The sequence below is a fragment of the Mustelus asterias genome, chromosome 5 (genome assembly GCF_964213995.1).
Source record: "Mustelus asterias chromosome 5, sMusAst1.hap1.1, whole genome shotgun sequence".
Classification (NCBI taxonomy): Eukaryota; Metazoa; Chordata; class Chondrichthyes; order Carcharhiniformes; family Triakidae; genus Mustelus; species Mustelus asterias.
The window spans coordinates 21,233,324-21,256,154 of record NC_135805.1 but is presented as its reverse complement, the minus strand read 5'-3'; the positions used below and the strand labels follow the sequence as shown (position 1 = coordinate 21,256,154).

The 22,831-nt window shown below is 44.7% G+C and overlaps 1 protein-coding gene across 2 annotated transcripts in view; it reads right to left on the bottom strand.

The window, feature by feature from the left end:
* slc4a1ap (solute carrier family 4 member 1 adaptor protein) overlaps positions 1 to 22,831 on the bottom strand; it is a 164,300-nt gene that overhangs the window by 122,693 nt on the left and 18,776 nt on the right. Inside the window, exons 2-4 of one of the 2 annotated variants that reach the window (XM_078212238.1) lie at positions 20,452 to 21,140; positions 10,049 to 10,244; positions 6,210 to 6,332 (exon numbers count right to left, since the gene is read on the bottom strand). In XM_078212238.1, the coding sequence (XP_078068364.1) occupies positions 6,210 to 6,332; positions 10,049 to 10,244; positions 20,452 to 21,140 (1,008 nt within the window). The remainder of the gene's footprint in view (positions 1 to 6,209; positions 6,333 to 10,048; positions 10,245 to 20,451; positions 21,141 to 22,831) is intronic. The other variant, XM_078212239.1, reaches the window with a different exon arrangement.

Here is a 22,831-nt window from a genome sequence, read left to right as displayed (position 1 = left end):
GCAGTTGTTCTTTTAATATGATATGCATAGAATTGCCTGCAGGACAGTTTTAAATTGGGACGTACAGAAAGATTTTACACTTAACCCAGGCTGTTGGGCAGTACGTATTGCTTTATTCTCCTTCTTCAGCTGTCAGTTAAGTATTCTCAGATGACTGAGAGCCCTGGTATCAGTAGTTTCCACCACAGGGGAAACAGAGTCATTATTATGTGTGCGCATGCACGTGTGTGTGTGTTTATTATACCTGCGTGTGGACACACTTTAGTGTATGTCTGAGTACAGTGCATCTGCATGCAAGTGTTAATTTCTTTTTGCAAACTTAGTATTCAAGACGTGTTTTGTTCATGCTAGGGCTTTCCATCTCACTGTCCGCTGGAAGCAAATTCAGGTCAAGTGCAGTGTGACTCATCAGACCGTAAAGCTTTGGCATAATAATGCGCTTCAGGCCAAACATCAGAGCAATATTTTTCCCATTTCCCACAACAATCAACCTTTAGCTATTCTTGAGCAAGAATGAAAATACAGTGTCGAGTGGTGCAGAATTAGGGAGTTATGGGGAGTGCGGCCATTCCCACTGGGAACTGGACCGAGTCTAACAAAGCTCACATCATGCAAACACACCTTGCAAACAAAGCCTTTAACCTCATCCATCTGAGCTAGACGCAGGTTAGTGTACAACCCAATGCATCACTCACTCTGCAGCAAGACAGTGCCCCAATATTTTTCTATCATCAATGTTAACAGATAGAATAGTAACTGAGTCGCAGATGCATTGAAGAGGAAACTAGTTAAGTACATGACGGAGAAAGGAAGAAAGAATATGATAATAGGCTGAGATGAAGTAAAGGGTGAGAAGGCTTGCGAGAAGCATAATCACAGGCATAAACCTGTTGGAATAAATGGACTGGTTCCACAATTCTATGAAACCCCTTCTGGCAGAGATAAGAAATGTCTGACAGTAATAAAAACAGAAAACACCGGAAATATTTAGCAAGTTAGGCAGCATCTATGGACATAAGAAAGTTAATGTTTCAGATCAATGACACTTCGCAACTGCAATATTTTGCTTTTGTATTCTTTTTTATGTAGATCCCTGACTTAGGAAAGGATGGAGTAAAGGGCAAAGGAAGGTGGCTGAACAAATTACTGAGTTGATGCAGCTGGTTGAGTAGGGTCTGTACTCCACTTATTGCGAATAAATGAAATCAGTCAGGTGCTGGGATGTTTGGCCTACGTAGCTAGCATCAGACCAACACTGAAATTCATATGCAATGTTGTTCAACTGTGTAAAGTAAAATTTGTTTTATTAGTGTTACAAGTAGGCTTACATTAACACTGCAATGAAGGTATTGTGAAAATCCCCTAGTTGCCACACTCCGGTGCCTGTTCGGGTACACTGGGGGAGAATTTAGCACGGCCAATGCACCCTAACCAGCACGTCTTTCGGACTGTGGGAGGAAACTGGAGCACCTGGAAGAAACCCACGCAGACACGGGTAGAACATGCAGACCCTGCACAGACAGTGACCCAAGCCAGGAATTGAACCCAGGTCCATGGTGCTGTGAGGAAGCAGTGTTAACGACAGTGCCACTCCATGTGTGGTAGGCAGAATGTCTTTTTTGGACTGATGGCGTTGTGCTGGTGGAAAATGACACTTGCGCAGGCATTGCATAGCAGCAGCATGAAAAGGCTTGATCAACTCACCTCCCCTTGTGAAACAGAAAATAAAACGACGACAGCCAATGTGATTCTGTGAGTGTGCGAAGGACTACACTAACGACGGACTTGAAATAAATCAGTCAATCTCGCCTTGGTGTACTGTTGCTCATTTATGCTTGCTAGAAATAACATGCATCTATACACAGAGCTCTCTGCAAACAAAAGGAATGTTTTCAAGCCTTGTGCCTTTTTTGAATTGCTGTACCAGGGTGCTTGGGGCGCTCCAAGTTCCCAATTGCATTCTCTATGTCAACATACAAAATAGGAGCAGAAGTAGGCTATTTACCCTGAGCCTGCTCTGCCATTCATTAAGATCACGGCTGATCCATTTGTGTTCCTAATTCCACATTCCCTGATAACCTTTGATTCCCTTGCCTAACAAGAATCCTTCAACCTAAGCCTTGGCCAGAATCAACCTCAGAGTCATAGAAGTTTACAGCATGGAAACAGGCCCTTCGGCCCAACTTGTCCATGTCCCCCCTTTTTTTTAAACCACTAAGCTAGTCCCTATTGCCCATGTTTGGCCCATATTCCTCTATACCCATCGTACCCATGTAACTGTCTAAATGCTTTTTAAAAGACAAAATTATACCCACCTCTACTACTACCTCTGGCAGCTTGTTCCAGACACTCACCACCCTGTGTGTGAAACAATTGCCCCTCTGGACCCTTTTGTATCTCTCCCCTCTCACCTTAAACCTATGCCCTCTAGTTTTAGACTCCCCTACCTTTGGGAAAAGATGTTGCCTATACCTTATCCATGCCCCTCATTATTTTATAGACCTTTATAAGATCACCCCTAAGCCTCCTATGCTCCAGGGAAAAAAGTCCCAGTCTATCCAGCCTCTCCTTACAACTCAAACCCACCAGCATCCTAGTAAATCTTATCTGCACTCTTTCTAGTTTAATAATATCCTTTCTATAACAGGGTGACCAGAACTGTACACAGTATTCCAAGTGTGGCCTTACCAATGTCTTGTACAACTACAACAAGATGTCCCAACTCCTGTATTCAATGTTCTGACCAATGAAACCAAGCATGCCGAATGCCTTCTTCACCATTCGATTGTTGAAAAACCCATCTGGTTCACTAATGCCCATTAGGGAAGGAAATCTGCCATCCTTACCTGGTCTGACCTACATGTTACTCTAGAACCACAGCAATGTGGTTGGCTCTTAACTGCCCTCTGAACAAGGGCAACTAGGGATGGGCAATAAATGCTGGCCAGCCAGCAATGCCTACATCCCGTAAATGAATTTTTAAAAATGGAGCTCATAAGGCATCTAAAAACCCACAACCAACACTGACCTCCCACTTCCAGTCCAAAAATGTGCGGGTTAGGTTGATTGGCCAGGTTAAAAATTGCCCCTTAGAGTCCTGGGATGCGTAGGTTAGAGGGATTAGCGGGTAAATATGTGGGGGTAGGGCCTGGGTGGGATTGTGGTCGCTGCAGACTCGATGGGCCGAATGGCCTCCTTCTGCACTGTAGGGATTCTATGATTTCTATGATTTCCACTCAGCTCTTGCTGGGAAATATCATCCTTGACACGGTGGATGAATCAAGGGATGGACGAATGGAGGGAAGGATAGATGTAGATTATTTAGGTGAGATGTTGAGCTCAGATGGATGTAAAAGATCCCATGGCAGGATTTCCAAGAAGGCAGTAGACTAAGCAGGAGACTTCCCACTGTTGTCCTGACCAGTATTTATCTCTCAATTAACAGCACCAGAACAGATTATCTGGTCATCAATCACACTGATGTTTGTGGGATCTCACTGTGTGCATATTAACTGCCATGGTTCCTACATTACAACAGCAACAATGCTTCAATAGTACTTCATTGGCTGTAAAGCAATTTGAGGGGGTCACAAAGTCATGAAAAGCAGAGTCTGTTTTTAAAACCACAACCAAAAAGCTACTCCCTCTTTCAAAGACTAAAACAAATTGGCTAAGAACTGTTTTGATGATACCTCAGGACCTTTCTTTTCTCATTATAGATGCTGATTAATTTGCTGTGTACTCCCACGCATTTGATGCAGATTTGCAGCTTTTCATTTTACTGGTCAACTGTTCATGAGTTTTGGAAGAGAGCACTGAAATGGATAAATTAAGTTTAGTCATTCAGGCCCCAGTTTATTACTTCACAGCTTTAATTATGGCCATTTGAGCTGTGCGAGAAATCATGGCTGTTCTATGTGAAAAAAAATCTTCAGCAAACCAGACAGAAAATATGGATGTGAAGCATCATGTTCACATTATGGTACCCCAATACTAAAATATATCTAAAACAACACCTTGCAGATATATTTGATTTATTATTGTCACATGTATTAGTATACAGTGAAAAGTATTGTTTCTTGCCCACTATACAGACAAAGCATAACGTCCATAGAGAAGGAAAGGAGAGTTTGCAGAATGTAGTGTTACAGTCAGAGCTAGGGTGCAGAGAAAGATCAACTTAATATAAAGTAGATCCATTCAAAATTCTGATGGCAGCAGGGAAGAAACTGTTCTTGAGTTGGTTGGTACGTGACCTCAGACTTTTGTATCTTTTTCTCTACAGAAGGTGGTGGAAGAGAGAATGTCCGGAGTGCGTGGGGTCCTTGATTATGGTAGCTGCTTTTCCGAGGCAGCGGGAAGTGCAGACAGAGCCAATGGATGGGACGCTAGTTTGCATGACGGACTGGGCTTCGTTCATAACCCTTTATAGTTTCTTGCAGTCTTGGACAGAGCAGGACCATAACAAACTGTGATACAACCAGAAAGGATACTTTCTATGGTGCATCTGTGAAAGTTGGTGAGAATCGTAGAGGACATGCCAAATTTCCTCCTGAGAAAGTAGAGGTGTTGGTGGGCTCTCTTAACTATAGCATTTGCATGGAGGGACCAGGACAGGTTGTTGGTGATCTGGACACCTAGAAACTTGAAGCTCTCAACCCTTTCCATGTTATCCCCATTGATGTAGACAGGGGCATGTCCTCCACTGCGCTTCCTTAAGTCAATGACTATCTCCTTAATTTTACTGACATTGAGAGATTGTCATCGCACCAGTTCACCAGATTCTCTATCTCTTTCCTGTACTCCGTCTCATTATTGTTTGAAATCCACCATTATATATTGTTAGATATATACCACCTTTAACATAGCAAGCATTATCAAACAAAATTTGACACCAAGACACATGCAGTGACGTTTGGACAAGTGACCAAAAACTTGGTCACAGATGTATGTTTCAATGAGCTTCTTAAAGTAGAAAGAGAGGCAAAGAGGAGTGGTTTTGAGGGAATGAATTTCACAGTTAAGGGCCCAGGATGTCGAAGGCACAACCTCCTTCCATTAGCAATGATAACCAGGAAAACATTAAGATCCCAGAATTGGAGGGGCACAGATGGTGATGGGTCTGGAGGGGCTTACAGAGATAGGGAGGGGTAAGATGGGATGGTGGGATTTAGAAACAAGGGTGAGAATTTTTTTAAAGTTGGCCACTTCGCTAAAACTAGGTTTCAATTTCTTCTGAAGGTTACGGGTAAAACAAAACTAAAAACACACAAGAAAATTATTTCTCGGATTAGGGCACTGGTTTCTGCTTCCAATCCCTACCAATTAACTGTACTGGAAACTGCATACCAGAATACATTTAGGATGTTGTGATGCCCTCCACGGTCAAACAATCAACTGACAATCAATTGGGGGGTGGCATAAAGTTTAAAGTTTATTTAGTGTCACAAGTAGGCTTACATGAACACTGCAATGAAGTTACTGTGAAAATTCCCCAGTCGTCACAGTCTGCCTGTTCGGGTACACTGAGGGAGAATTGAGCACGGCCAAAGAACCTAACTAGCACAGTCTTTCGGACTGTGGGAAGAAACCCACGCCGACATGGAGAACGTATAAACTCCATACAGACATTGACCCAAGCTGGAAATGGAACCTGGGCCCCTGGCGCTGTGGGGCAGCAGTGCTAAACACTGTGCCGCCCAAGTGGTAATGTCACTGGGCTAATAATCCAATACTCTAGGGACACAGATTCAAACCCACCATGGTAGCTGATGATAAAATCTGGTATTCAAAGCTAATCTCAGTGACAGTAACCATGAAATTATCAATTGTCATCCATTAATACCCTTTACAGAAGGAAATCTGCCATCTTTACCCAGTCTGGTCTCCATGTGACTCCAGACCCACTGCAACTGCTCTCATGGGCAATGAGGGCTGGGCAACAAATGCTGCCCTTACCTGCAATGCCCACATGCCGTGAATGAATTTTTAAAAAAAACAAAAGAAAGGTTGATTAATTTAAGGAGCTGGAGTAACAATGGATGAAGACGGCCGTAATCCAGCAAATGAAAACTGAAATCACATTACCTGGCTGCCTTAATGTACAGAATCCTGAAATGTCACTTTTTTGACAGTGAGGTCTTTATTAATTCTGTGATGATTATTTAATTTTCTGATAGTAGGGACTTTGTTTTTTAAACAACACTTACCTTCCCTATCGAAGAAGCCCTGAAGTGCTTTCTTTGGGTCTTTGATATAAAAAGCTTCTTGGTCTTCCTGAAATTCAATGGAATATGGGTTGTCTTCACTTTCATCCTCCACTGCATCCTCAACTGTTGAAATATTTAAAAAACAATCACAGATCTGGCACTCACAACCTACTTTATATGATAATTCATTGAATAGCAGATCACTTGCTGCCAAGTGAGATAGAGTCTCACTCCTGATGGTCTCGGTCTAAAGCAATAAAAATAAGATAGTTAGGCACAAGGGAGAGGGTTTTTTTTACTCCCATTCTTAAAGTTACAAAGCCAATGCTCAAAATGGACCCGGCAAACCCAAATCCATTCCTTGCTTGCTCCAAAAACCAAATTCAAAAACCCAATTGAATCCAATTCAAGGTCCTCACAAGGGAGACAAAGAAGATCCAAGTTGACAAAATGAGGCATTGCACCCCATCTTGGGCTTGATCTGGCACTTGATCTTCGCCAAAAGGTCGAGGGTTGAGACACAGGAAAAAAGCTAAGCCACTTGGTTATTAAGTTACTAGTTGAGCTTGATGGGGATTCGTTAGCCAATTAGCACGTTTGGTTTTTAACTCATTGCAGCTTTCTTTTTACAAACTTTTCTTTATTTTCACACAGCAAGAGGCAACTCAGCCTTCAATTACACAGCAGAGCTCAGAGCAATCAATACCTCACCTGAATATGTCTTGAATGGGGTCTGGGAGTAGCTCATGTTTAGAAGGGTGCCGATGTTTTATAAAAAAACATTATGCTTGCCATGCAGAGTGTTTTCAGGATTTTTGAAGGTAAAGTGCAGCCAAGAAGCTTATCAGAAAAACCTTCTATTGGTGAGTGGGATTTCTGCTCTCAGTGGCCTTGTGCTGAAGCAGCAAGGCACAAATACCAAACAACTTCTCACATAAAAACAGGGCTGCAACGCTAGTACAACCTTACTTAAAGCTTAAGAACAGAGATGTTGGAACAAGAAAAGTCCATTTGGTCCATAAAGTCCATTCCTTCCACTGCCCACATCTGACTGCCCTCAATCATGGGCTGACTCGTTTCACAACCTCCCTGTCATAGGAGCATGGAAAATAGAAGGAGTCGTCCATTCGGCCCTTCGAGCCTGCTCTGCCATTCATTTTGATCATGGCTGATCATCTAATTCAATATCCTGATTCCCCCCTTCCCCCCATATCCATTGATCTCCTTAGCCCCAACAGCTATATCTAATTTCTTCTTGAAATCACACAGAGTTTTGACCTCAACTACTTTTACACACATTCACCACCCTCTGAGTGAAGAAATTTCTCCTCACCTCAATCCCAAAACGTTTACCCCTTATCCTCAAACTATGACCCCTAGTTCTGGACTTCCCCACCTTCAGAAACATTCTTTCTGAATCTACCGTATCTAACCCTGTTAAAATTTTATAAGTTTGAATGAGATCCCCTCTCACTCTCTAAAAGCCAAAGAATATAATCCTGTCAGTCAAATTTAATGGTTATATCTTTATTTCATTCCCTTTTTGCCCCAGGTTTCTTTTTAAATGTTCTAATTTCCCAGTATAAACAAAATTCCGCTTGGCAGTCTTTTTTTAAACGCGAGCAGGTTATATATTAACAAACCAAAAGAATAATCAAAGTTTGCTACAGATTGATGTATCAAAAATAGCAGTGAGTAACTTGGCCTCCAATTGAAAAGCCGTGTTTCCTGTTTGCTAGGTATTTTTGTCACTCGGGAATAAGCAAATGAGGCAATGTTGATCTAGTTTAACATTTGTCTAGCAATGTCATATTTTTCAGACTATATTAAGAAATATATACACAACGAACAGATAGTATTTGGATCAAACCTAGACATTGTGCTTCTGTTTTTAATTGGGCAATCTGACTCAACTAAGTTCACCCACTCAGAAAGAACATGGTTTCCCCATCACCGTTCCTCCAATGATCCAAATTCTTTTTAACTCTCTCCGACCTCACCAAGAAATTAATTCCGTGTGTTAAGAGCCACATGACACCTAGGTAGACTATTCAGCCCATCATACCTATGCCAGCTCTTTGAAAATACAATCCAATTGATTCTAACACCCCCTGATCTTTTACCATGGCCTTGCAATTTGTTTTTAAAAAAACTTTTAAAGGATATTTTTTCCGCTGAGGCTAGGGGAGAAAAAAACCAGAGGGCATGGGTTAAGGGTGAAAGGAGAAAAGTTTAAAGGGAATATTAGGGGGGGCTTCTTCACGCAGAGAGTGGTGGGAGTGTGGAATGAGCTGCCGGATAAAGTGGTAAATGCGAGGTCACTTTTAACATTTAAGAAAAACTTGGACGGGTTCATGGATGAGAGGGGTGTGGAGGGATATGGTCCAAGTGCAGGTCAGTGGGACTAGGCATAAAATGGTTCGGCACAGACAAGAAGGGCCAAAAGGCCTGTTTCTGAGCTATAATTTTCTATGGTTCTATGATATAGCTAAGTTTGTAAATTACTTACTCTTCCTCTAATGTCATTTCAGTCAGTGCATTTCAAATCATTTACTTGATGCTTAAAATGTGATCACGCGTGTGTGGAAGACTTCCTGATAGCAGCCCTGAACTTGCCTTGACATAGGTTTACTGAAAACTGCAGGACTACACGTGTAATTGAAATGGGAAAACAGGAGTGAGCCATTCAATTAGATTGCAGCTGATCACAGAATCTGTGCACCAGGCTTGTCCAACCCATGCATCCCAGGCTGGATTGTGGCCCCCAGAGCCACTGTTCAAAGAGCTCGTAAGTGAAGCTGAAGATTCTGATAGAGCCTGCTCCTCCGATCACAGCCTGTTCCTCTCCCACACTTGCGGCTAAGACGACTTATTAGTGAGCCGATCAGCAGCAAATGTGGGTGAGGAACAGGCTGTGAGTGGAGGAGCAGCAAACATTAGCAGTGGTGAATATGCTGAGGAAAACAGGCTTTCAGAGCAGAGAGGGAGTGAGAGAGAGGGGAAGGAGGAGGGAGTGAGAGAGAGACTCTCTGTCAGAGCCATGGGGAAGACAGGCTGTGGAAGATGGGGGTGGAAGGTGTGTGTGTGAGAGAGTTGGGGGGGTGGGGTGGAAGAGAGACTGCAGGGGGCCAGCAGCTGAGTTTGTGTGTGTGTTGGGGGGGGGGGGGGGGTGGTAGGTGATAAAGTTAAGTTTATTAGTGTCACAAGTAGGCTTACATTAACACTGCAATTAAGTTACTGTGAAAATCCCCTTGTCGCCACACTCTGGCGCCTGTTCGGGTACACCGAGGGAGAATTTTGCATGGCCACTGCACCTAACGAACACGTCTTTCAGACTGTGGGAGGAAACCGGAGCACCCGGAGGAAACCCACGCAGACACGGGGAGAACGTGCAGACTCCACAGACAGTGAATCAAGCCGGGGAATTGAACCCAGGTCCCTAACGCTGTGAGGCAGCAGTGCTAACCACTGTGCCACCTGAGGCTGGCTGGTGTGTGCGAGGGAGATTTAGTGAGTGCGAGAGAGGGAGGGAATAAGAGAGAGGGAGGGAATAAGAGAGAGAGGGAGTGGGCGTGAGTGAGCCAGATACACACATTCTGACCCTCTCTATGGTCATCTTTATTAATTACTTTCAAAAGAAAATAATCAATTTATTGCTTTGACGCTGGTTTATTTCTATTGAGCAAGTTGTTTATCTTCTTCATACTCCTCACGTATGTTTCTGAATTTGCTCTTCGGCTCGAGTGAGGAGAAAAATGGAATGTGCTCCCCCCCCCACCATGAAAAAGGCTGGACAAGTCTGTCTCAGTGCCATAGCTCTACATGGTAAGTGCACCTACCAATTCCCCATGTGCATCCAGTGACATCTTTGGCCGCAGGTGGCCTTGGTTGTTCAACTGACTTGGTGACCTCGTCTTCATCCTCGTCGGAATCTTCTCCCAGCATTCTCTTCTCCAGCTGCTTGTGCTGCTGACTCCTTTGCTTCAGCTCTGTCACAGTGAGATCAGACTCTACATCTTCATCCTCTTCTGGGCCCTGCACACATACAGCATCATGAAATGTAAAGTATAGCTGGAAGCTCACATTATTCCACTCTAATAACCTGGCCAGTAAAATAAATTCAGAACAAAAGTATACTTCCCTGCAGTTGCCCCGGTTTAGTGTTTAATATTCTGGTAGCATTGGTATCGGGCTACTCAAATTAACTACAATTTGAAAATTGCCTGATATAACCTGTGATAAATTGGCTCTTTAAAGCTTAGAGCAAGAAGTTAGCCTTTATTGGATAACTGTCATTTTGGTTCAATACTTCCTTAGGAACTTTTAACTATTTTAGATATTTATTTTTATTTGATGTGGGAGGTGAAAGAGAGCAGAACAATTCAGTTTTTAACTGAATCTTTATATTTCAATTTTTGTCGTGGGACATGAGCTGGCCATTGCCCATCCTTAGTTTCCTCGGAGGAAACCGGAGCACCCGGAGGAAACTCACGCAGACACGGGGAGAACGTGCAAACTCCACAGTGAATCAAGCCGGGAATCGAACCCAGGTCTCTAGCGCTGTGAGGTAGCAGTGCTAACCATTGTGCCACCTGAGGCTGGCTGGTGTGTGTGAGGGAGATTGAATGAGTGTGAGAGGGGGAGTGAATGAGAGAGAGAGAGAGGGAGTGAGTGTGAGAGAGATAGTGATTGTGATAGTGTGCGCTATGGCTCTGGAGTCACGTGTAGGCCAGACCAGGTAAGGACAGCAGATTTCCTTCCCTAAAGGACCTTAGTGAACCAGATGGGCTTTTCCAATAATTGACAATGGTTTCATGGTCATCAGTAGATTCTTAATTCCAGATAGCTTTATTGAATTCAAATTCCACCATCTGCCATGGCGGGATTCTAACCCGGGTCCTGAGAACATTAGCTGAGTTTCTGGATGAATAGTCTAGCGATAATACCACTCGGCCATCGCCTCCCCATCTCTCATTTCTACTTTGACTAAAACTGGGGAGACAGATGGCGGAAAATCCTGTTCATGTAAGAGACCAGGTGAAGGTTTAGGAGGTGCGGGGTACAAACATTTCACAAGATCCAGATTCTCCCAGTGTTACTCTCCCGCTCTCTCTTTCATTCTTCTTCTATATTTCTATCTCCTCTCTTCCTGCGGCTAGAGTTGAGAGAATCGAAGTGGCCAGACCCATCATTGCCACTATGAATGGATTCGAAGAGGGGGCTAACACTCGAATAGAGTGACAAAAGCTCTGCAATCTACCATTTAGATAATATGCTTTTATTCTTCCTGCCAAAATGGAAAATTGCACATTTTTCAATGTTGTGCTCCATTTGAGAGCTCTTGCCTGCTCACTTTACTATATCTGTATTGCTTAGTAGCTTCCTTTGTCCTCTTCACAATTTACTTTCCTATCTATCTTGGTGTCATCAACAAATTTGGCAACCATCCCATCCATCCCTTCATTTCTCTAAATAGACAATTGAGGTCCCAGCACTTATCCCTGTGCCACACCACTCATTACATCTTACTAAAGGTGGTCACTCTGCACCTCAAGAGTGTTAGGACAGAAAGGGGATCGGTGACCACCAGACAAAGAAGGAGCGCCCAGCAAGGAACGCGGAAGTATCCTGACTGAATCTTGCAGCCCAACTCGTTTTCAATCCCGAGCACTTGTGAAGATACTGTGAGGCTACTATGGCGACACAGTGGTACAGTGGATTGCACTGCTGCCTCACAGCGCCAGGGACCCGAGTTCGATTCCCGGCTTGGGTCACAGTCTATGTGGAGTCTGCACGTTCTCCCCGTGTCTGCGTGAGTTTCCTCCGGGTACTCCAGTTTCCTCCCACACTCCAAAGATGTGCAGGTTAGGTTGATTGGCCATGCTAAATTGCCCCTTAGTGTTAGGTAAATACTAGCAGGGCACATACGTGGAGTTACGGGGATAGGGCCTGGGTGGGATTGTTGTTGGTGGAGATTCGATGGGCTGAATGGCCTCCTTCTGCACTCTATTACACTGGTTTCTCGCAGGAGTACAGCCTAAGCAAAGTCAACAGAACCATGGATTTTCCGGCATATAGTTGGGCAGGAGGAGAATTTGGAAAGCAAAAGTGACAGGGGATTTTCTAGTTGCCGCTGAAGTGATTCCGGGCTGGCATGTTGCCTCCCTGATTCCAGGATCAGGCTGTCACTGAGCAGCTGCAGAACATTCTGAGGGGAGAGGGTGAACAGCCAGAGATCATGTTCCATATCTGGAAGAGGTCAGCTTTGGATTTTAGGGAGCTAGGAAATAAATTAATGAGCAGAATGTCAAAGATAGTAATTCCTTGATAACTCCTGGAGCCAGTATGTACTGAAATGGGCTAGTGCAAATAAACGCACGACTGGAGAGTGAGGGCATTAGATTCATGGGACATTGGGATTAGGTCTTGAGGAGATGACACTTGTACAAGCCAGATGGGGAGGCTTGCAATAGCTGCTGGATTGGATTTAAATTAGCTGGGGAAATGGGAAACGCAGTGTGCACTGAGAAGAGAAACAAAGCTGGGAATAGAAGGTGGGGAAGTATATTATGCTAGTATGGAAGGCAGAGGAAACAAAGGCTGAAAAATAGACAACAAAAGAGTTGTCAGTGATTAATGGTATGTGCCACAATGCAAGGAGCGTAATGAATAAGGCAGATGAGCTGAGTGCACAGAGACACACCTGGAAGTGTGAAATCATAGCTATTGTTGAAGCATGGCTTATAGAAGGGTGGAAATTGTAGCCCATCACTCCTGGTTACAGGATTTTCAGACAGGATAAAGTAGTGGACTGAAAAAAAGGGGACACAATATTGCTTAAAGAAACAATTACAGAGATGATATGCTATAAGGCAGAGACCCTCATCATGTTTAAGAAATCATAGAGATCATAGAAATCACAGAAACCCTACAGTACAGAAAGAGGCCATTCGGCCCATCGAGTCTGCACCGACCACAATCCCACCCAGGCCCTACCCCCATATCCTGACATATTTTACCCACTAATCCCTCCAATCTACGCATCCCAGGACACTAAGGGGCATTTTTAGCATGGCCAATCAACCTAACTCGCACATCTTTGGATATTCACTTGAAATGCTGGACCAAGAGGCATAGACAGGGTGGATAGTCAGAGGCTTTTTCATTGTCCAATAAAGGGGCACAGGTTCACGGTGAGAGGGGAAACGTTTAAGGGAGATGCGCGGGGTACGTTTTTCATGCAGAGAGTGGTGGGTGCCTGGAACGCGCTGCCATCAGAGATGGTGGAAGTTGGCACATTAGCAACATTTGAGAGGCATCTGGATGGGTGCATGAATAGGAAGGGAATAGGGGGATACGGACCCAGTGAGGGCCAAAGGTTTTTTTTAAGTTCAGTTTGGGCTTCATGATCGGCACGGGCTTGGAGGGCCGAAGGGCCTGTTCCTGTGCTGTACCTTTCTTTGTTCTTGTTCATGGTTAAGAGCTGCAAAGTGGAATTAGGCGAGGTAGCTCTTTTTCATTATACATAATGCGCCGAGCGGCCTCCTTCTGCGTCATAAATTTCTATGATTCTATAAAAACCTCTGATCATGTGGAGGTGATTCAAGTAAAGCAGGGGGGAAACAAATTAAAGTGAATGTTATCTGTAGAACCTTGGCTTTTGGTTGCAGCTTTTTAAACAAAATAATTGCACAGGCTGCCAATTCAGTGGCAGCTGCCAGACAGTGTGCACCTGCTCACAAACAGAAACAAATAGGATTTGGCTGCTTGTGCTGATCTTCTGTTCAACCTTCATGTTGGTTTAAGAGAATGACCACTTTACCAAGGGTGAACATTTGAAAAATTTGTACTGTGTCCAACCAATCTGCGAGAAACAATTCCGATTAGATTCTGTCATTCCAAACCTCGAGTTGTTTGTGGAAAGCATCTTGATCTGTGTAACACAATATTAAATTGTTTTGGCTTAAATTCAGGTTACTTTTCTGTATTGTCTGGGGACAATGCTGGAGTTTACTGGTGTTTCAGAAACTAGTCAGGCTGTTTTTTCCCTTCATCTCTTCTCTTTTCCACCCCCCCCCCAAAATAAATGTGGTATTAACCGGTGATTCTTTAACTAATGGAGTCACTCAATTGAGCGAGTACTAATGTTAAAAAAGGACAGCTTAGCTGTAAAAATTTACATTTAAATAGAACATTTAACATCGTACCATGTATCAAGGTACTTCACAGGATCTTTGCACAACAAAATTTGATATGAAGGCAAGTGATATTAAGACATCTGATCAAAGGCTGCGCGCTTGCGGGTGCAGCAAGCAGTTAGGAAGACAAATGGGACGTTGGCCTTCATTGCAAGAGGGTTTGAGTCCAGGATCAAGAATGTCTTACTGCAGCTGCACAGGGCCTTGGTGAGACCACACCTGGAGCAGTGTGCGCTGTTTTAGTCTTCTTACCTAAGAAAGGCTATGGAAGAAACGCAGCGAAGGTTCACCAGACTGCTTACTGGGATGGCAGAATTTTCATGTGAGGGAGAGACTGGGTCAACTAGGCCTGTATTCACTGCAATTTAGGAGAATGAGGGGGGGATTTAATTGAAACGAATAAAATTCTGGCAGAGCTGGTCACAATGGATGCAAAGACGCTTCCTTCTGGCAGGGGGATTCTAGAACAAGGGGTCACAGTCTCAGGATATGGGGTTTGTCATTTAGGACTGAGATGAAGAAATTTCTCTTCACTCAGAGGACTGTGAACCCGTGGATTTTACAATGATAACACACCACGCCCAGGCACCGGGCCCCAACTAATGGAAAGGCCCGGCACTGCAGAGTGCACTGGGCATCCAATCAGAGCCTGGTGACTCTGCATTAGCCGATAGGGCTTCACAAATACAAATGAGCCGATCAGCAGACAATGCAGAGCGAAATCAGACTCTGAAAGAGCTGGAAAACACCGGTCTAAACATGCCAGTGGGTATGGGAATGGAGTATGCTATTGAGATAGATGATCAACCATGATCATGCTGTTTCACAGAGCAGGCTCAATGGGCTGAATGGCCTACCCCTGCTCCTAATCTCTGTTTCTAAAGCATGGTTAAAGAAGTAGATTTGGAAAAATATTTGATTTATTGTCACATGCACTGGGATACACTGAAAAGTATTGTTTCTTGTGAGCTATATAGGCAAAACATACCATTCATAGAGTACACAGGGGAGAAGGAAAAGGAATAATCTGCAGAATATAAAATTGGACAGCACATTGGCACAGTGGTTAACATCACAGCACCAGGGACCCAAGGAAAACTGTCAATTTCAGCCTTGGGTGGCTGTGTGTGTGGAGTTTGCACGTTCTCCCCCATGTTTGCATGGGTTTCCTCTCTTAGTCCAAAGATGTGCAGGTTAGGTGGATTGACCATGCTAAATTGCTTCTTAGTGTCCCAAGATGTGTAGGTTAGATGGATTAGCCATGGCAAACATGTGGGGCTATGGGGACAGGGCCTGGGTAAGATATTTGGTCTTGGTCAGAGAGTCGGTGCAGACTTGATGGGCCGAATGACTTCTTCTGCGCTGTAGTGATTCTTTGATAAAAGTGCAGAACGGGAATAAAAGATAAAGTTAGGGGGTATGCTGGGGATAGCTCTTTTTTTTTTGAAGGAGGAAAGAGGCAGAGATTTTCAAGGGGGAATTTTGGAGATCAGAGCCAAGGCAGCTGAAGGCTTGAAGGAGGGATGAAAATCAGCGATGCACAAGAGGCCAGAATTGGAGGATCTCAGAAATGGGAAGATATTCTGACATTGTTGCTGGACTAGTAATCCAGCGACCCAGGGTAACGCTCTGGGGAGCTGGGTTCAAATCCCACCACGGCAGATGGTGAGATTTGAATTCAAAGGGGACATGAGAAGACTTTGGCGGATAGGGTTAAAGAGAATCCTAAGGCGTTCTATAGGTATGTCAAGAACAGAAGGTTGGTTAGGGCAAGTTTAGGGCCAGTTATAGATGGCAGAGGGAAGTTATGTGTGGAACCGGAGGAGATTGGTGAAGCATTGAACCAATATTTCTCTTCGGTGTTCACGCAAGGGGACATGAATATAGCTGAGGAGGACACTGGGTTGCAGGGGAGTAGAATAGACAGTATTACAGTTGATAAGGAGGATGTGCAGGATATTCTGGAGGGTCTGAAAATAGATAAATCCCCTGGTCCGGATGGGATTTATCCAAGGATTCTCTGGGAGGCAAGAGAAGTGATTGCAGAGCCTCTGGCTCTGATCTTCAGGTCGTCGTTGGCCTCTGGTATAGTACCAGAAGATTGGAGGTTAGCGAATGTTGTCCCATTGTTTAAGAAGGGGAACAGAGACTTCCCCGGGAATTATAGACCGGTGAGTCTCACTTCTGTTGTCGGCAAGATGTTGGAAAAAATTATAAGGGATAGGATTTATAGTTATTTGGAGAGTAATGAATTGATAGGTGATAGTCAGTATGGTTTTGTGGCAGGTAGGTCGTGCCTTACTAACCTTATTGAGTTTTTTGAGAAAGTGACCAAGGAGGTGGATGGGGGCAAGGCAGTGGACGTGGTATATATGGATTTTAGTAAGGCGTTTGATAAGGTTCACCATGGTAGGCTTCTGCAGAAAATGCAGATGTATGGGATTGGGGGTGATCTAGGAAATTGGATCAGGAATTGGCTAGCGGATAGGAAACAGAGGGTGGTGGTTGATAGTAAATATTCATCATGGAGTGCGGTTACAAGTGGTGTACCTCAGGGATCTGTTTTGGGGCCACTGCTGTTTGTAATATTTATTAATGATCTGGATGAGGGTATAGTTGGGTGGATTAGCAAATTTGCTGATGACACCAAAGTCGGTGGTGTGGTAGACAGTGAGGAAGGGTGTCGTAGTTTGCAGGAAGACTTAGACAGGTTGCAAAGTTGGGCCGAGAGGTGGCGGATGGAGTTTAATGCGGAGAAGTGTGAGGTAATTCACTTTGGTAGGAATAACAGATGTGTTGAGTATAGGGCTAACGGGAGGACTTTGAATAGTGTGGAGGAGCAGAGGGATCTAGGTGTATGTGTGCATAGATCCCTGAAAGTTGGGAATCAAGTAGATAAGGTTGTTAAGAAGGCATATGGTGTCTTGGCGTTTATTGGTAGGGGGATTGAATTTAGGAGTCGTAGCGTTATGTTGCAACTGTACACAACTCTGGTGCGGCCGCACTTGGAGTACTGTGTGCAGTTCTGGTCCCCACATTACAGGAAGGATGTGGAGGCTTTGGAGAGGGTGCAGAGGAGGTTTACCAGGATGTTGCCTGGTATGGAGGGGAGATCCTATGAGGAGAGGCTGAGGGATTTGGGATTGTTTTCGCTGGAAAGGCGGCGGCTAAGAGGGGATCTTATTGAAACATATAAGATGATTAGAGGTTTAGATAGGGTGGATAGTGATAGCCTTTTTCCTCTGATGGAGAAATCCAGCACGAGGGGGCATGGCTTTAAATTGAGGGGGGGTAGTTATAGAACCGATGTCAGGGGTAGGTTCTTTACCCAGAGGGTGGTGAGGGATTGGAATGCCCTGCCAGCATCAGTTGTAAATGCGCCTAGTTTGGGGGCGTTTAAGAGATCCGTAGATAGGTTCATGGACGAAAAGAAATTGGTTTAGGTTGGAGGGTCACAGTTTTTTTTTTAACTGGTCGGTGCAACATCGTGGGCCGAAGGGCCTGTTCTGCGCTGTAATGTTCTATGTTCTATGTTCAATAAAAATCTGGAATTAAATGACTGATAATGACCATGAAACATTGTTGATTGTTGTAAAACCCCATCCGGTTCATGAATCTCCTTTAGGGAAGGAAATCTGCCGTCCTTACCCGGGCTGGCCTACACGTGGCTCCAGATCCACAGCAATGTGGTTGACTCTTAAATGCCCTCAGGGCTGGGCAATAAATACTGGCCCAGCCAGCGACGCCCACATCCCGTGATCGAATAATAAAGTCAGCTTTAGAGTAGTAGAAGTAGAACAGTAGAACAGTACAGCACAGAACAGGCCCTTCGGCCCACGATGTTGTGCCGAGCTTTATCTGAAACCAAGATCAAGCTATCCCACTCCCTATCATCCTGGTGTGCTCCATGTGCCTATCCAATAACCGCTTCAATGTTCCTAAAGTGTCTGACTCCACTATCCACTATTGCACTTTAAGAAAGGAATGGTAGGAACAGTAAATCGCCATTGGGGTTAGCAAGCCCATTGTTTTTCCATGATGACCATCATATCCTTGCCCTATCCCCCATCCTTATTCTCCCCAGTAGTATAACTAAATGTCTTTCAAATCCAGATAAGCTGTATTTCAATGGTCTTTCCTAATAATTTACTCTTTGAATGCACAGAACTTTGTACTGGTTTTGCTGAGGTGAAGTTACATTTATGTTACTACAGGAACCCATTAGCATCAGCACAAATGTAGGATCTCCTGCGAATCAGTGCAATCGATTATTGACTGGAACAGGGGTTCTACAGAATCTTGGGAGTTGCATTGGTATGAAATGAGCCCTTCTTTAGCTGGCTGAGTTAATGCTTGGTCTTACTTTCTGATTCACTGACTGCTTTGACCTGCGCTCTTGCTGCTGCGCTCTTGCTGCTGTGATCACTGAGGTCGACTGAAGTTGCACAGCTGTGTCCTTGCAGCAATAGAAGTAGACCTGGGACAGGCTTCAATTGAGTTCTGGGTCACTGCAGTTTAGGTGATTAACACTGGTTATATGTGACCATGGGGTTCCTGTGTGTCTGAGTATCAGCATGATGTGGTCAGCACCCTCAAAAGAACACAATCCAACCAGGGGTGGGCGTGACCAGGTTTGCGGGCAAGGACTGCTTCAATCAGATTTTTGAACTGGCTTAAAATATCGGCAACACTTCACTGTTAAGATAATTGTGGACATGACTCACTTACACTTGAAAGTCCCTAATCTTTAGCATAGACGATGGCCTAGTGATATTATCGCCAGGTTATTAATCCAGAAACTCAGCTAACGTTCTGTGGACTCAGGTTTGAATCCTGCCATGGCAGATGGTAGAATTTGAATTCAATAGTTTTTTTTATTTATTAGTGTCACAAGTAGGCTGACATTAACACTGCAATGAAGTTACTGTGAAAATCCCCTAGTTGCCACACTCTGGCACCTGTTCGGGTACACTGAGGGAGAATTTAGCATGGCCAATGCACCTAACCAGCATGTCTTTCAGACTGTGGGAGGAAACCGGAGCACCCGGAGGAAACCCACGCAGACACGGGGGGAGCATGCAGATTCTGCACAGACAGTGACCCAAGGCCGGGAATCAGACCCTGGGCGCTGAGAGGCAGCAGTGCTAACCACTGCCACCGTACCACCCATAAAAATTATCTGGAATTAACAATCATTGTCAGTTGTCAGAAAAACCCATCTGGTTCACTAATGTGCTTTAGGGAAGGAAATATGCCATCCTTATCCTGGCCTACATGTGACTCCAGAGCCACAGCAATGTGGTTGACTCTCAACTGCCCTCCAAGGGCAACTAGGGATGGGCAATAAATGTTGACCAGCCAGCGACACCCATGTCCCACGAATGAATTTAAAAAATTACTTCATTTGATTCTTCCCAGATTCCATTGATATTTGGGTGTAAATCAAATGGAAACTCCACACCGTCATGTTCAATCAGGTCACCACATTCATTAGATATGCAGATAAGCCAAGTGTCCATTCATCTGGATCCTTTCAGGTTCCAGTGAGCCATCAGTGTGCAGATAAAATGTGGATAAAGTAACTTCCACTTTCCTGAAACCTTACTCTTGGACCTTAACTATGTTGGGAATTGACTGTTCATTACAGTTTTATACATATATACCAAAGTATTTTGCTGAAGGCAACTCTTTTCAAAACTCTCAACTCATCATCCCAAACTGCTCTCGGCACTTCAACCACTCCTGACAGAGCTGTAACCAAGAACATTTCACCCGAGCATCATAATAATCCTGTCACTTTTTTCCAGACACTATCAAGCCCCATCCAAAAAGTAGATTCTGTCCTCCTAATCTGGGTTCTGTCCTGGATTGCGCAAACATGAAGTACTGATGGCTCTGTTTTTGTCACTGCTAGAACTGTGCGATATTTTTTAATGTGCAGGAGCTTTGAACTTGGGACAAAAATGACGCACATGCACCATTACATCCGAGTGAAATCTAAACACCTAATGTGCAGTTCTCTCTGGAGTTGACTCCATCCTCACCTGTAACACAAGGAGTCGCGTGCTCCCTCCAAATTTAATGACGTGGCCAACTTTAAGCCGCTGGTAGCAGTTTGGCTGGACTTTCTGTTTGTTTACCGTGGTCCCGTGAGTGCTGTCCAAGTCGTAAATATAGAATCCGATGCCGCTCTCCCCATCAGCAACTCGCCTGTGCTGCACTATGGCATGGTACCGGGAGATGGAAGGGTGCTCGAGAGAGATGTCGCAGGTTGGTAACCTCCCGATGACAAAGAAGCTCTTTGAATTCAGACCAATGTCCGAGACTATGCTGCCATTCTTGAGGATTTCAAAGCTGTAAGGGGACTCTGCTAACCCCCCCCACGGTGGTTCCACATATGGGAGTGGAGGGCAGGGCTTGTATTTATCCGAAGGCAACCTGACAGCAGAATACCTGAGCTTCTTCGGCAATGATGTGGCATTGGGACGGGGCTTCTCAATGTGTTGCTGGTCTGCTGCAGGCTTTTCTTCCAGTTGAGGTTGGGTTTCTTGGTCCTGGCCTGCCAGGCTGTCCGGAGCTGCTGAATCTTTCAGCCTGGACTCTTCCGTAATTTCAACACTTTCAGTCAGTTCGGGACCAGCAACCGGAGTGTTTGAATGGTGAGTTTTCTCCCTCTTCTGCGATGAGGCCAAAGGAAGCAAGGGCTTCTTAAACCCATCACCGTTTAACGCATCTGTCACAAAAAGAACTGAGTTACAATGCAGCACATAGTTCCATGACCCGTGCACCTGTTGCAGGAAGAGTAGATACACAGTTGAAGCAGAGGGTTATGGCCAGAGTGTAGGGCAGTGCTATTAGTTTGGAGTTGTTTAAGCAAAGAGCCAGCACAGCCACTGTGGGCATAATAGCTTCTTTCTTTATTGCATACTTCTATAATTCTACATATCTATGAGCCATGATGGGTAAAACAAAATGGTTAGAACCGAGCTAAAGAATGTACTCATATTGGAACTATATCAATGATCAGAAAATTTATGTCAAATGACAACTATTTTTGCAGTTGAAACTTCGAAGATTAACGTTGATGTCCTTACACTCCATCTGTAGCCAAGTATACTTCTTAAAAAGAGCACTTAAGCTGTAGCTCCCCAATCTAAGACTCACAAAATGCCCGGAAAGATTATTTGGAAAAAGGTTGAGACACATAGACCAGGGAAGGGCCCCATGTTTAAATATTGCTGGGGAATTCTTGAGGGTATGAAGTTCTACTTCAATGAGAGTAGGAGGAGAGGGGGTTAGGGCTCCTGCTCATCACCGTGATCAGTTGTCCCTACTGGAAGCTGTGAACACAGACTTGATTCAAATAGCCTGCAAACAATGGACCTCAACATACTTGCACGAGTCTGGTGAGGTCCTGAACGTTACTCAAGGCCCAGGAACTGTAGTCTGGAAAGGAGAGACTTATGAAAGAAAAAATACACAGTGACTGAGTGACTGGTCGCCACACTACCAGATTCTGGTCGCCACACTACCAGAAGGACGTGGAGGCTTTGGAGAGAGTACAGAGGAGGTTTACCAGGATGTTGCCTGGTATGGAGGGGCTTGGTTATGAGGAGAGATTGGGGAAACTGGGGTTGTTCTCCTTGGAAAGACGGAGGATGAGGGGAGACTTAATAGAGGTATATAAAATTATGAAAGGCATAGATAGGGTGAACGGTGGGAAGCTTTTCCCCGGGTCGGTGGTGACGTTCACGAGGGGTCATAGGTTCAAGGTGAAGGGGGGGAGGTTTAACACAGATATCAGAAGGACATATTTTACACAGAGGGTCGTGGGGGCCTGGAATGTGTTGCCGGGCAAGGTGGTGGAGGCGGACACACTGGGAACGTTTAAGACTTATCTAGACAACTATATGAACGGAGTGGGAATGGAGGGATACAAAAGAGTGGTCTAGTTTGGACCAGGGAGCGGCGCGGGCTAATTGTTCCTTGTTTCTCGTTTCAAGGCTTCATTCTATGATCATCTTGCTGGTGCCAGTACAGAGCGAGACTGCGGATAGTTGGGAACCTGTCTCGGGGGCAGGGAATTCATATGGTGTTCGTGGAAGTGGAAATGACTAGGGTTGGGAAGCATTTTCCGATCAGGGCCAGTGTGATCTCCTGGACTCGTTTCGATCGCCTCAGGGGGTCGGAGAGGAATTTCCCAGATTTTTTTTCCCCATATTGGCCCTGGGGTTTTCACTCTGGGTTTTCGCCTCTCCCTGGAGATCACATGGTCTGGAATGGGGGGGTGGGGGTGAGTTAATAGGTTGTGATGAACAAAGCATCGTAGCTGTGAGGGACAGCTCGGTGGATAGGATATTGGTATGTAGATAGGCTGGAAAATTGGGCGGGGATCCTGGATTCAGGATTCAATCCTGGACCGGG